The sequence below is a fragment of the Ptiloglossa arizonensis genome, chromosome 5 (assembly GCF_051014685.1).
Source record: "Ptiloglossa arizonensis isolate GNS036 chromosome 5, iyPtiAriz1_principal, whole genome shotgun sequence".
Lineage (NCBI taxonomy): Eukaryota > Metazoa > Arthropoda > Insecta > Hymenoptera > Colletidae > Ptiloglossa > Ptiloglossa arizonensis.
The window spans coordinates 11,793,328-11,807,344 of NC_135052.1; the positions used below are offsets into that span (position 1 = coordinate 11,793,328).

General features: G+C 33.0%; 2 protein-coding genes and 1 long non-coding RNA gene across 5 annotated transcripts; 2 read left to right on the top strand and 1 right to left on the bottom strand.

Moving 5' to 3' along the window:
- Window positions 1–10: 10 nt before the first annotated feature.
- Window positions 11–7,074, bottom strand: Pfdn1 (prefoldin subunit 1). Of its 3 annotated transcripts, none has more exons than XM_076313218.1 (2): window positions 6,507–7,074; window positions 11–564 (listed from the first exon to the last, which is right to left on the bottom strand). In XM_076313218.1, exon 2 carries the CDS (start codon window positions 551–553, stop codon window positions 173–175), a length of 381 nt encoding a protein of 126 aa, XP_076169333.1. In that variant the 5' UTR covers window positions 554–564; window positions 6,507–7,074; the 3' UTR covers window positions 11–172. The 3 variants fall into 3 exon arrangements, with proteins under 3 accessions (XP_076169333.1, XP_076169334.1, XP_076169332.1); XM_076313219.1 differs by lacking the exon at window positions 6,507–7,074 and adding an exon at window positions 769–916; XM_076313217.1 differs by lacking the exon at window positions 6,507–7,074 and adding an exon at window positions 643–782.
- LOC143146971 (uncharacterized) lies at window positions 1,525–3,117 on the top strand. Its single transcript, XR_012992130.1, has 3 exons — window positions 1,525–2,155; window positions 2,225–2,394; window positions 2,934–3,117. It is a non-coding gene; the product is annotated as an uncharacterized LOC143146971 (long non-coding RNA).
- On the top strand, window positions 6,694–13,224 carry Pp2c1 (protein phosphatase 2C). The gene is made up of 6 exons (XM_076313216.1): window positions 6,694–7,574; window positions 7,944–8,294; window positions 8,376–8,596; window positions 8,940–9,086; window positions 9,174–10,591; window positions 10,677–13,224. The coding sequence occupies exons 1-6, from the start codon at window positions 7,271–7,273 to the stop codon at window positions 11,047–11,049; spliced, it is 2,814 nt and encodes a 937-aa protein (XP_076169331.1). The 5' UTR covers window positions 6,694–7,270; the 3' UTR covers window positions 11,050–13,224.
- Window positions 13,225–14,017: the final 793 nt, after the last annotated feature.

A 14,017-nucleotide genomic window follows, 5' to 3' on the forward strand; every position in this document is an offset into this window, starting at 1 on the left:
TTAATTATAATCAAGTATTTAATTGTGCAGTTATTTTATTATTTACTTTACAATGAGATAATTATCTATACATTCAGCAATAAGATAATTCAATTGACAAAGTAATGAAAGAAAAGAAAATATGAAATAGATGATCAATAATGAAACAAAATTTTTATTGAAGAATGAAGCGTTAACCAGACGTATCTTTGTTCAACCTTTGTTGAATCATTTCTCTAATATTGTTCTCACACTCTTTCAAATTCTGTGACAAATACGTCTTGTTATTCTCCAAAGTTTTCACTTTCTCGTCGGCAGACTTCATCTGTTTCTCCAGACCGGTTTTAATATTCTCAATGTCGTCCAGAAGGAACATTCTACCGACTGATTCATATGTCTTCGTGTTCTCCGGATAAGAGGTTATTTCTTTGACAGTAAGTTCGGCACGTTGTTTGGATCGTCTTAATTTTTCAATCTGTATATCAGCTAATTTCAACTTTTGCGTAGTGTCGATCATTTTTTCATGGAGCTGAGAAAACGCCTTCCTTAATTCCTCGTCTGGTTCCCTTGCCATTTTTGTTCTTGCTATAATTTCGAATAATATAGGTTAGGAAACTGGAACCGTTACTTTTAGACTATTTAGAAATCTCTATCTACTGTTACCTTATTGTTAAATATAATGTAAAATTTAGATATTTATTAACTGCACTTTATTTACTGTTACTTAGTGTTATATTTGTCGTATTTTGAAATAAATCACGATAGATAGATCGAAGTGAATTGTATTACCTTCTTGGTTCCACCTAGTGGATTGTTAAAAAAACTGAAAATTCTGTTGCGTTAACACATGCGTTAAAGATTTAATGCTTGTATAAATTTTTTCAGATTTAACGTGGATAGTATAATTTAAAATTATGAATTATACGCAACTGTATTTTATATAATGTATTTTAAGGAAAAAACGAAACGCTTTATTCCTATATTCATGTATGAAAGTGTAAAAATGTGTCACGTCTTTAATAATTTTATTTTTCTAATATTACGGTTCATTTTTATAAAATATTTTCACGACAGTTTCTTTTTAAACTATCCATTACACTAAGAAAATACAACCACAAAGAAAATATTCAGAATTTGTCTTTACTTTCATAAAAGTTTATTATGTATTGTTATTCTTTATTTATATAATATTGGTATATGTAAAATAAAATATTTAAATGAGTGATAGAACGGTGGTTTGTACAAAAACATTTTATTCCATATTTTTTTCGAAACAAATCACTTTCTACTATTTTACATAAAAGAAAGTAAAATACAGAAATAGATAATATTTCTGTAAAATTATAATTATACAGATGTATGTTAATTTGAACACTGAAAGTAGGTATCCACATATCTATGTACATATGTATATCAAGAGGCTGTGTGACCTGTGGTATCACGTTTGTGGAAGTTCCTACATTTTATATATTTTGTAATACATTTATATAAGTAAAAAAGATTACTTTTCTCAAACATAATATTAAAATTATCTTGTGAATTAGGAAGTTAAATAAATTTAAGCGAAACAAAGTTAGGTTATGTTGCGCTATAGCTGCAACTAATTGATGTTTTTTTCCTTTCATACAAGTGTTGGTAGATTATTCCTCTATTAAAATATGAATTACATATTATAGAATAGGGGTCTGAAAATATAATGTGGGACTTGAAAAATTGTTGATAGATATTAGGGTAACAGTAACATTTAAATCAATCTTAGTTTCATGTCGCTAAATGTTCCAAGTTTCATATTTGAGAATAAATAGAACTTATTGTTACAATATTTTTTGAGACTACATTAAATTAAACGCGATCAATACTCATTAATTGCAGTATTAAAAACAAAACGATCGGTGCAACGCTATCTTGCAAGTAAACACGATTAATATTCATAATATAATTGGTAACACTAATTTAAATCGCGTTTAATCTCGTTTGCAATTCTAACTCTAAGTATAATTTGCCCAACATTGCTGAACCTCGAACTGACGTGTGTGGTAGACATAGAATAAACATGTGACGGTCAGGAAATAAACTAACTGCTACATTATTACAAGCGAGTTCAGTGACAAAACAGAGCAAACATTTTTTTATTTAATAATTTAAACAAAAATTATTTGTAAATTTTTGCATGATCGTAAGTGTGTGTAGGAACTATGAAATTCACGTTGTTGGATAAAATTTACGCAATTACATTTGTTTTTAGAGATGTAAATCGAATCAACATATATTCGAATATTTGGACCAACTTTGCATCGACTCTTCAAATCGAACTACAGATGAAAATTTGTCGCATTAAACGCATTTAATCGAACAGGGACAGTGACCAATCTACTCTGACTCTTCTTATTTACATTTAGCAACAAGCGTCAGAAGGTAAGTTACCTACCTACCTACCTAATCCTATATTTTAAAAAATGGCAAAACTCCACTTCAATTGTAAACGCAATGTACTTCATAGTTTTCGTACATATTGTTCGGGTGCAATGAACCTAAATCTAAGCAAGATATTCCTAGTAACAGAGTCGTAATTTGACAAAAGATCAATAAAGTAGCTAAAAATAGTACAAATCAGAAGTCGTTTTGTAATCTTAAAAATAACTGTATTTTCCGCTTTTTACACCAGATTTAGGATGCAGAATTATTCCCACTACTTTTTAGATTTAATTAGTTCGTAGTACCCACTAATTCTTGGTATTGCAAGATAAAATTTGCTGCAGTAAAAAAAACTGATGATTCTGATTTTAATTCTTGACAATAAGGACTACTCTACTAGTGAATATCTAGGGATCATACTAAATTAACCCTTGAAAATATCACAATATACATTCAGTGTATCGATCAGTGTATGGATCAGTTTACCTCCTTTTACCGTTAGATGGCTATAGCATTTTTGATTTTATTGAAATGCACAGTGATTTCCTTACGATGGCAATCGCGAGGAAAGTGGAACGTAACTGTTACCAGCCGGATCGCTACAAGCCATGACTGAAGCGCGACTAGCGGTGTCTACAAGTAACTACGAATAAACCGTCATTTAAATTACAAGTTTTACGCGCCAACATATTAAATAAAGATTCGTTTGTTCATTGTTACGTAGATGCACAAGTTTCAATAATTTCTTCTTTTACCTCGTATTACCTCATACCATCTCCACAGTTTATTCTGAAGCACTAAATTTGTAATTTTGTAGTAACTGAAAAATATAAAATTTCACAATATCGCTCCTAATTACTGCAGTAACATAAAATAACATTAATGAAATAATTTTCTAACGTAAATAATACAGAATTTCTAAATTTATTCGTTCAAAACTGGATACTATTTATTTTTGTATGCAATAATAATGTAGTTTTTTATTTTTTAAATAATTTCGAAGACAAAAAGATTATTGTTAAATATATGTATCTAATTATATTTAGAAAGTTTAAAATTTTTATTTGTTAGATTGAAAATAATTACCCTGAAGTATGATATTAAACATATAGCAGTGTAAAAACTAATGTTAACTAATACATAGTATGAAAATTTTAAAATAAGGAAGTTTTTATTCTTTTATACATCGATTTATATAACTATAGGAGGACTATCTTATGGCAGTGCACACTTTTTCGAGTCAGTAGTTTTAGCTGTTTATGATTTCCTATTTCACGCTAAGAATTTTAGTTCAATCCTGTTAAAAAAACACTTGTTTGGATCATAATAACTGCACTTGTAAGAGAAAATCGTTAGTGTACCAGTTGATCGTTAAAATTTTCTAAAACTAAACCATAGAACATTAATTTGAGTTATGGTTTTTAACACAAATACAAGAGTCTATCTCTTGTTACACAATATAATATAAAAATAGTAATTACATCGGGAAAAGTATTTATATAGAATGGTCGAATGTATTAAACGGAACGATTGTATAGCACAATCGATGTATTTGGTTTAGTAACACGTCAGTGCTTTAGAGATGCCTTAAGTATGTCTGCTCGAATACGATTGAACCTGCACAGACTTGTTTCGAAGGAGAATGCCACATGATTCAACCTGATGGCCAGGAATTTGGCATTCAAAATTGTTGAGACTATCATTCTGCAAAAGGATAGTTCGTAAAATTCTGTGTATAAAAGTAAATAAAAATTTTATTTATGATGTTAAGCTTATTATGTTAAGTTTTTCAAGTCTTTGTTATTGTGCATTTAATTAAGCGTTTATAGAAACGAGTACTAATTATCGATAGGATAATCAACCGTCGATTATATTTTTTACGCACTTCGAATTATTCCTAATTTTATCATATTTTAGTAAATTAAATACGTTTCAGTTATCGACTTTGAAAATCATTTTTATAGACTTCTTAATTTTTTTGCATCCTTCTGTAATTCTACTAGTTGCTGATAGATGGTAGCACAATTACCATTCTATCAGTTTAAAACACAAATCTAAAATTTCTAATTTTATAAATTTTGTTATCTAATAAAAATAGATATACAATCGTGAAGCTATTTCGTTGATCCTTTTCCTAGAATCTCTTAAATTGGTTTGTTCATATTACATTAATACATGCTAAAAGAAATAGTTCAGGAATTGACTTGCGTAGTGCCGCATAACTGTTTTAAGCGGAAAGGAACAGCCATCTTTTTGGGGAGATGATGTAATCCATGACACATATCAACCGTATTGTCAATACTCTTTAAATCATGAAAACTCTTTGTTCTCGGTTTTCATTATAAATTGAACTGTGAAATAAAATGTTAATTAAATTGCTTTTACTTTCGCAGCAAATCAAAACGAGCCCCATCGAATCACAGCCTATCGGATGTTAAGCGAAAGCCGCCAGCTGGGAGTGCTATTTTGAACGAGAAGCGCAGCGTTGCCGGATTGTCGTGTGAGCAAGTTCAAACACGTGCCGTGTGTTTTGCTCTTGGAAAGAGATAACTACATCGTTCGACAAAACAGAATGTTTGCTTTCCACTTCATACACCGCGATATTTCTTACATACTTCCTTGATTAACGCACGAATAAAACCGATATTAAATGTTATTTAAACAACCATCTAACGTATCCTTCGATCATATTTGACATATACGTATCATACGTGAACATTAAATTACGAATATTCAAACGAAGAGGGAAACTTAAATCCGAGAATGACCAAATTATTACACGCTTCAATAAATATTTTACACGTTTCTTAATATTATTTTGTATTATTTTCTTTTTAGATGGCATAATGAAAAGATAATTTAAAAAATGATGTATGATCAATTTTTATTAAATCGATCTTTACAATGTATCATTACGAAAAGAATTTCGCGAAGGCGAGATTGAGTCCGCAGCTGGACAAGAAAGTTCAGGCTGAAAAGAGAAAACGCGGCAACCCAGCAACTGCGTGAGTCGAGATGCGCGGCATGAATAGCACCAACGTTGATCGGCTGCTTGGGTCGGGGATTCAGCGGTGTAAGGGATGAGGTAAAAGTTTCCACGGTGGTAGGGATCGGCAAGGAGCGGTTGGAACGAAAGGGGAGAGCGATACGCTCCGCGTGTGGTAGTCGTTCGTTCATGAGCGTAATATAACCGAGGTAATGTTACCGTATTGCTGTTTACGGAGAGTTTTTGGAAATTTCATGAACGCATGTAGTTTCCCAGTTAAGCTCGCAGCGCGGCAAATCGAACCGTGATTATCAAATACTCTATAATAGCTGTAGATCCCAGTATGTCCTGATCATGATATGCTTCATGAAAATAGAACTAACGAAAATAGTTGCCTTGAAAATACATACAACTGAAAACATTTCACCGACTATTAAATTCGTACGCAATATGTTATTGATAGATTCCCGCGCGGATCTTTCTGCGCGCGAATTGATTCAAATTTATATACATCGTGTAATGTAGGTCGAAAATTTCGAATACTGTGTAGGTATTGATGGGAATGGTATCGGTTTAGAGAAGTTTGCATCGCTATTTGATTCCTATAATTTGCGCTTCAACATAGAAATATTTAGGGGTTGGAAAAAGACAAGGAAAAGCGTGTTAAGCTCATTTCACACTTCCGTTTCTTTTAATGGTCAAATAACGCGAAGGCCTTGGAGCGTACACACTGATCCGGCGAAGCTAGTTTAAGCTTTCATTTCAGCGAATTGGTCGCATTTACGTCATGAATAAGAAACGTTTGTCAGTTCTTTATTTATTGTCTAATTGCAACAAAGTAATTCCAGGAAAATTTTGATATACTTAAAATTCTTATTTCTAAATTACTTCCTTTTCAAATATTTTTATTATTTATTTTAACTTTAGATGATCTAAGGCAATCAAATTTCGAAAAACCAGATATGATTTTATATACATAAATGTTACCTAGTTACAATCGTGTGAGTGCCAGAGTAATCTAGATTTATTAATAAATAACACACACACACATTTGTTATTTATACATTGAAAATTACAACTTTGTATACAGTTTGATGGAACCATGTGGTGAAACCAGTCATATTACCTGCGGTGTTTTATCCTATAATATTAGTCGCCATTTGTTTGAATTAATCAAGTAATCGATGTGCACTTCACTATAACAATTGTTGAATTAAATGAAATATAATATAAAATCTTATAAATACATTCTGCTTGCTTATTGATATCCCACAGCCAACTGAGCTGTCTGATTCGATGAATCATCGGCATGTCTAAACAAGTCTTCCATTGGCTTTTACAAACTCAAGCATTATGAACTTAAACCTAACCCGAGTTTATTCCGACGATTCGATAGTAGACGTTAGAGATGTCGATTGGATAGCGCGCCGATAACAGACTCGTCATTCTCAAACGGAAACTGACTATAATGCAGCAAATGCACAAGTATTTGAATTAACACTTGTTTATAGTTGTCCAAAGATTTCAGCGGACCGATTTCTTAACGAACCATCTTGCGAGGAAAAAGCAATAGTGTGAAAGAGGCCTTACGCCGCTCGAAAATCTTCCGTTTGAAGATTCTCGAGAAACGTCGTCAGACGCAGCGCGGCGCGCTGGTGACGGTGAAATTGTAGAGGGGACGACCCCTCTTGCCCTACTCCTTTGCACGCAACGTCATTGTGCTGTGTGGGGCCATGATCGTTGGAGTGTGTGTGCGTGCGTCCCTCGAGCTACGCGCGGACCTGCCCAGTAAATACGAGGCTTCCGTTCCCGTGTACGTGTTGGACGAGTGCGTAGTAAAGGAAGAAAGTCTTGTCTTGTTTGGCGTCCCGTGTCACCGGCGTGTCCATCATGCCGTTGAGTATTGGGGTTAACTTAAGAGTGACCGGACACTGTAACCAGGGCGGTCGTAAGTACATGGAGGACATGTTCAGCGTGGCCTTTCAATCGACACCGGATGACAAAGACTTGGAATATGCCTTCTTCGGAATATTCGACGGTCACGGTGGTGGCGAAGCCGCTACTTTTGCCAAGGAACATCTGATGAACGTTATCGTGAAGCAAAAGAACTTTTGGAGTGATCGCGACGAAGACGTACTTCGAGCTATCCGAGACGGATACATGAACACGCACTACGCGATGTGGCGGGAGCTTGGTAAGAGACTCGTTGGTACTTCCTATTCCGTTGTTTCGTAGTTTTCCGCGGTTCCTTTGAATTTTGAATGCTTTTCGAACGTATTCGTTTAAAAATATAACGTATCTATGGTTTGTTGAAGAATTTCTGTCATTGTCCCGCGTATTTCCCCCACCACCTGTGCTCGATTAGGTTAGAATTTAGGTTATGTAATCCGAGCTAACCTGAAAATTTGAACTCAATGAAAAATTAGTTGAAAGAAAACATTTAATATCGTTGATTATTTTGTAATCAATTTGCTGCTCGCATAATTAAGAATTTCGAGAGAGCGGTTCACTGAAATTATTCTTGCTGGATGTGTATCTTGATGGAGATCTACTTTTGTAACAGACAAGTGGCCAAGAACCGCATCTGGACTACCATCTACGGCAGGGACGACTGCTAGCATAGCATTCATTCGCAAAGGCAAGATTTATATAGGCCATGTAGGTGATTCTGGCATAATATTGGGATATCAAGTAGATGGTGATCCACAATGGCGGGCTAAGGCATTAACTAAGGATCATAAGCCAGAAAGTGGGCCAGAAATGATGAGGATACAAGAATCTGGGGGTAAAGTAGTCAGTAAATCTGGTGTTCCAAGAGTTGTATGGAACAGACCTCGTATAGGTCACAAGGGGCCGGTTCGAAGATCAACTCATATAGATGAAATTCCATTTCTTGCTGTTGCTAGATCTTTAGGTACATTTCCTTTGACAGAATAGTAATATATTCTTGATATTTTGTAAGTGATTGCATAATTATGTACCTTGTGTTTTACAGGTGATCTTTGGAGTTACAATTCTGAATTAGATACTTTTGTTGTATCTCCAGAACCAGATGTTAAAGTAGTTGCGATTGATGTTGAATCACATCGTTGCCTTATTTTTGGAACAGATGGTTTGTGGAACATGTTAACACCACAGGCTGCAGTGGCCATTGTTCAAGCTGCAGATAGACATAATGAAAAACACCTGATTGCTTCTCAACAAACATGTAATGGGGTATGTTTTAATAAATTTTTCATATACAACTGTAAGGCTATTATTTAACACTAGAACTACCAAAGCTGTTAATTTGACCTGTTAACTTCTTTTTAAAATCATTCAATTATTGATGATACTTTCACAGAAATATTTGGTGACAATTATTGAAGTAGAAAACTAATTATATTTTTAAATTAATTTGCCTTTCACCCTTCTTATTTTCAAAGATATGTATGTGATCTGGTGCAAATAAGAATACGTTCGTCATCGGTAGTTCTAATATTAAGAAATTATTTAAATGAAGATTAAATACTCAATGTATTTAAATTAATAATGTATTTGTGTTTATTTATTTGAACAGCAAACTGATAATGTTCAATTGTGGATTAATCCATCAAAAAGTTTAGTAGATAGAGCATTAGAAAGGTGGTCAGCAAAAAGGTTACGCGCAGATAATACAAGTGTGGTCACATTAATGTTAGATCCACCTGGTCCATCTCGTAGTGAGGTATTTAGATGTAAATTTTTTAAGTTTTTGTTATTTAAAGAAAATATAATCTAAATTCTTGTTCAAATATATCTATTTTCTTTGTAGGTTTTATTGAGTCAGAAGGAATGTGTCTTGGCACATCAGAGTGTACATACTCCTGCAGCAACATTTGATATTGAAAACGTGGAAAAACCTAACTGTGCCCCAGGAACTCCAAATGTACCAAGACCACCAATGGCGAATCTTAATATTGATTTTAATAAACCAGATTTTTCAGGTGGAACTGAAGAAAGTAATGAGGATTCAAGGTCGGAAAAAATATTGGTTGTAAACAAAATTGTAGAAAATCTTGATATAAGCCATCAATCAAAGGATGAAGCAACATACTCAAGTGCTGAGGAATCTTTTGAAGATGAAAGCTTTAGAATTACAGAAACAATATCGCATGAAATAGTAGAGAAAAATGTAGAATTAGATAATAAAGAATTAGAAACAATCCCATTGGAAAAAATTGAAAGATTTGACCAAGAACAAAGAGAAGCATTAGAAAACCAATGTGAAGTTGCTAATACATCACTTTATCAGGATGGTTTAAAACCGCAACAATCTCTTGAATTGGAAGATGAAAATAACGACCAGCCTGATGTTTTGAATGTGATACACCAAAGTGCATTTTCCGGTGAATGTGATAATACACATTCTTCCATTCATGTTGGTACTACTTTTGAGAAGAATAATGGAATTACCTCGGGAAGCACCGCTTGCAATGAAAATGAAGTACAAGCTAAGATTTTAAATGGATCACGTCATAAACAGCACATATTATTTTCTGCATCTAGAACAGAAGTCAGAAACGCAAGGAGTAGAAGGCACAGTTTAAATTCGCATTCACGAAACACAGTAGAATCAGGATCTCTGGAATCAAAAACATACGTTAATTCAAGGTTTAAGTCACGTGGTACAAAAGTGTCTGTAACAGGGAAGACAGTGGAAGAAGATGTAAGAAACTCTACAAGTAAAACGACTGATAGTGCTATTGGTACTAAGCGAAGACATAGTGCAATATCACAAGGTGTAATTAGTACAGTTGAAGAAGCATGTATATTACAAGAACCCCGTGTCAAAAGGCGGACGCGTTCTGAAGATCGACCAAATCCTGTTGATGAGAACGATCCAGCAAATCAGGCCACAAAGGATGCAAATAGTAATTTGAGTTGGTCTTCTACAGAATCCAACATTACTCGTTCCACAGGAAGTGCTACCACTGTACCTATACAGGAAAGACTTTCTTCTTTAAATACCTACCAAAGAAGTTTGGGGAAAAAAGCTACGCCAGTGAAGGCTATTCGAAGGCCGTCTATTAAAGGTCTGTTAAAGCAACTGTGGGCTGCTAGTCTTGGTGCAAGAGAATGGGACCAGGGGAGAAGTAATCGATCAACTAGTTGTAACGAGCGGAGGATAAATCGAACGGTGTCTATTATAGGTTCTTCGGATAGTACAACCGTTCCACAACGTTGGCTTAGGTTTGTTTGCTTACTTGTCTAGTCTCCTACTTTCCTGTATAATAAATTTATGTTCACGTTAAATATTTTATATATTTCTCTTTAGGTCGGATACTATTGCCGCGACCCCTGTAAAAACTCTACGTTCGCGTAATGTAGACATAACTGGTCATACAATATCTGCACAATTAGTACATCAATACGGACTGGGAAAACAAAATCGGCTCTCTTTGCCAAGTAAACTAAAGCAATCTAATAATAATGGATTTCTGCAGTCGAGTAGAGTAAAATCATCCTCCCTGTCGTCCAGTATTAAGCAAACTAGTAGTAATACTGGGAACGGGACGTGTTCTACGATTAGTCCTACGAGTACAGGATGTAATTCTAGTTCGGGAATGGCTAAAAGAGTAAAATCACCCTATAATCCGAGTGCTAGATCATTAAGTACGCGATCTCGCATTAAGCGACTTGGAAAATGAGGTAGGATAACATTTTAATTATGTTATTTGTTCACAGGGTATTGTCTCATACCCTCATTATTTTTATCCTGCATATTACTTTCTATCTCTTTGAAAGGTATGCTGATTAAGATATTTTCGTCTATACTATTGCATTTTATCTGGAAACATATAAGTGCAAACATGCTGTAGACAAGATTGTTTGTCTTGACAACTTTCCAGATGTTTCTGCGAAATTGGGTTTGCATTTGGTGGACCAACAGTTTCATAGAAAGATTAAATTTTTTTCTCTATCATTTTAATGGATTTTTGACCTCCCCTCGAATTCTTTATTGATAGTAAGTAATTGTGTATATGAAACCATGAAGAAGAATAGCAGTTTGTTATCGATACAGCAGCGGTATTTTATGACTTCCACGGCACGTTACGGGTAAAAAATCGATCATATTTTTCATATTTGCATACTTTTACATTTAAATAATGGTTAGCAATAATGTAGCCACTAATTGAGTAATATAACGTGTTCTTTCATTTTACATGTCCTACTTGAGAAAAAAAGGAAAACAAATGAAATTTGCATGTGTGTTTTCTGATTAAACGTATTTCGAGTATGTTGCAATGGATTTCATACTATGCAATGTTTTACTGTTGTCAACAGCATGTAATTGTCTAAACATAATACATTTTTTTCACTCTGCAACATGATCATAGGCTTTGATTTTAGAAAATCAGCATTATCTTGCTTCTTCAGAGATAAGTAAAATGCTGTTCCTGTTTCTCAATTAGCAAACTGTTACTGTTTTGAACAAACAAGTTTTGTTATGAAATTGTAACTATTTCCTTGCCACTTTACTTTCCTAGATAGAATCAATTCAGCAGTATAACTAATACAAAAAGACTCCTTCCATAATTTTATTCTTTCAAATATTTGAGTAGTTTATCAAAGTGTTAATTATAGAAAGAGAAGTTAAGAAAGTACATGGATATATGTATAAAGTGTGTGATAATCAGAGAGGTTGGAGAGAAAGAGAATGACTGCATTGAAGAGACAGGTAGAGTGTGTATATGTGTATTTGTAGAAATTATCTTTTTCCCAATGATTCCTTTAAATGATACAGTTTTCTATGAGAAAATGAATTTAAGGGGATTAGCGAGCCGTTAAGTAAAAAAGGATATAATTTGTTTACAGTAAGATTAAAAAATAAAATATTTAGTACGTAGGTACGTAATCGCGATCTGCTTTGGCGCTCAGTACAGGGTGGCTATTGAAGATTCATTTGAAGTCATTAAATTTTGATATTTAATTTTATACAAAGGCAGCCAAAGTCCAAGTAAGCCTTTCACCATAAAAGACTGGCAATAGTTGATCATAATTCTATTTAGTATTGTTGCAGGCATTTAATTATTCATTTAACAATGACAGAGAATCTTGAATGTTGACTGCTCTGTACAAAGCAACAAAATGACTGTCTATCATGCTATACAAAGTTTGGATTTATATTTAGAGGATTTTAAAAAAATGGTTGAATAAATTAAATGACAAACTCGTCTGTTTATAGATGTACAGTAATTGTTCACTAAAACAGTGATCAAAATGCAGACGTTTTATGATAAGTGCTTAAGTTGTTAAGTAGAAACTCACCATTGATTTACTTTTTTTTAGGAAAATGATTTTTGAACTTGTGGTATTACTTTAAGATAGTTTAAAGTTTGCAAGTAGCTAGCACTATATGGTGCAAAATGTACTTCAGGACAATTTAAGTTGAAGATTTAGTTAAATGTGTGTTATAAATAATGGGAATGACCAAAGCGACACAGTAAATTCATATTTATGTACTATAATTTTATTTTGAGATGTAAATGTTTAGTGTTTACAACTTACAATAGTAATTTTGAAACTATTTTAGTTGACATTGATTCATGGAATAGAAGATATTTTGTACAAATAATATTGTTATAATGAAATTTACTGTGTCCACAGATTATTTGACCATTTGAGAAATAAAAGAAATGAAATATACATTAGGAAGTGTACATTTATATAAATTTATCAATATTTTTATATTTTTACGTTTCATCATAGACAGTGCAGAGCAACAAGAGTTATATCAAAGAGTAGGAAAAAGTATGATACAAATAATGACACGTGCCTACAATAGTTACCATTTAAATGTGTACATATATATATATATATATATATATATATATATATATGATGTATGTATGTATGTATGTATGTGTATATGTATATGTAAAAAGTGTATTTATGTGTGGACCAAGAAGAAAACCTTTTCCAGTCCAACTTTTTCACTGTTGCGATAAAGAATTAATCATCAAACAAAATATATTTAAGTAATTTTAAAAGCACAAAAGTGTTATGCGTTTCATATAAAAACCATCTTAGTATTACCTATAACAGTTTAAAGAAATTTTACTTTAACAATCTCTTCTTGGTACATATAATCAGTGTCACTGTATATACATATAAATATATAAGTATATATGTAACTATACATATATGTATATATACATATATAGTACACGTATATTTATGAATTGTCTATGTACGTGTAAAGAAAATGTAGATGATTATGCTCATAGGAGATGAAATAAAAAAAAAAATCTTTGGTAGCGTTTATTTATATACACGACAAAAGTTATATTATACTTAGGAAAAAATGGACGAGTAGTAAAGGATCAAAGGGATCCGTCTGGTTGCGCTTGTAGATTTAACATTCGTTATATAGGACGTAAAGAAAACGAAGTATTTTCTGAGAGTCAACATAAAAAATAAATCTATCACAAATACAGGAACGTATAGTGAGTGAAAATTTATAGTGGTTTATCTCAGGTTAAGAATACGTCGAAAAAGACGAACTCGAACAAATGTGTGATCACGTTTAAAATCTGTATATTTTAATTAAATAAACTGAAATATACAAATGCATTTAGTAAATACTTTCTTTACAGAGTCCATTCTGTAAACCTT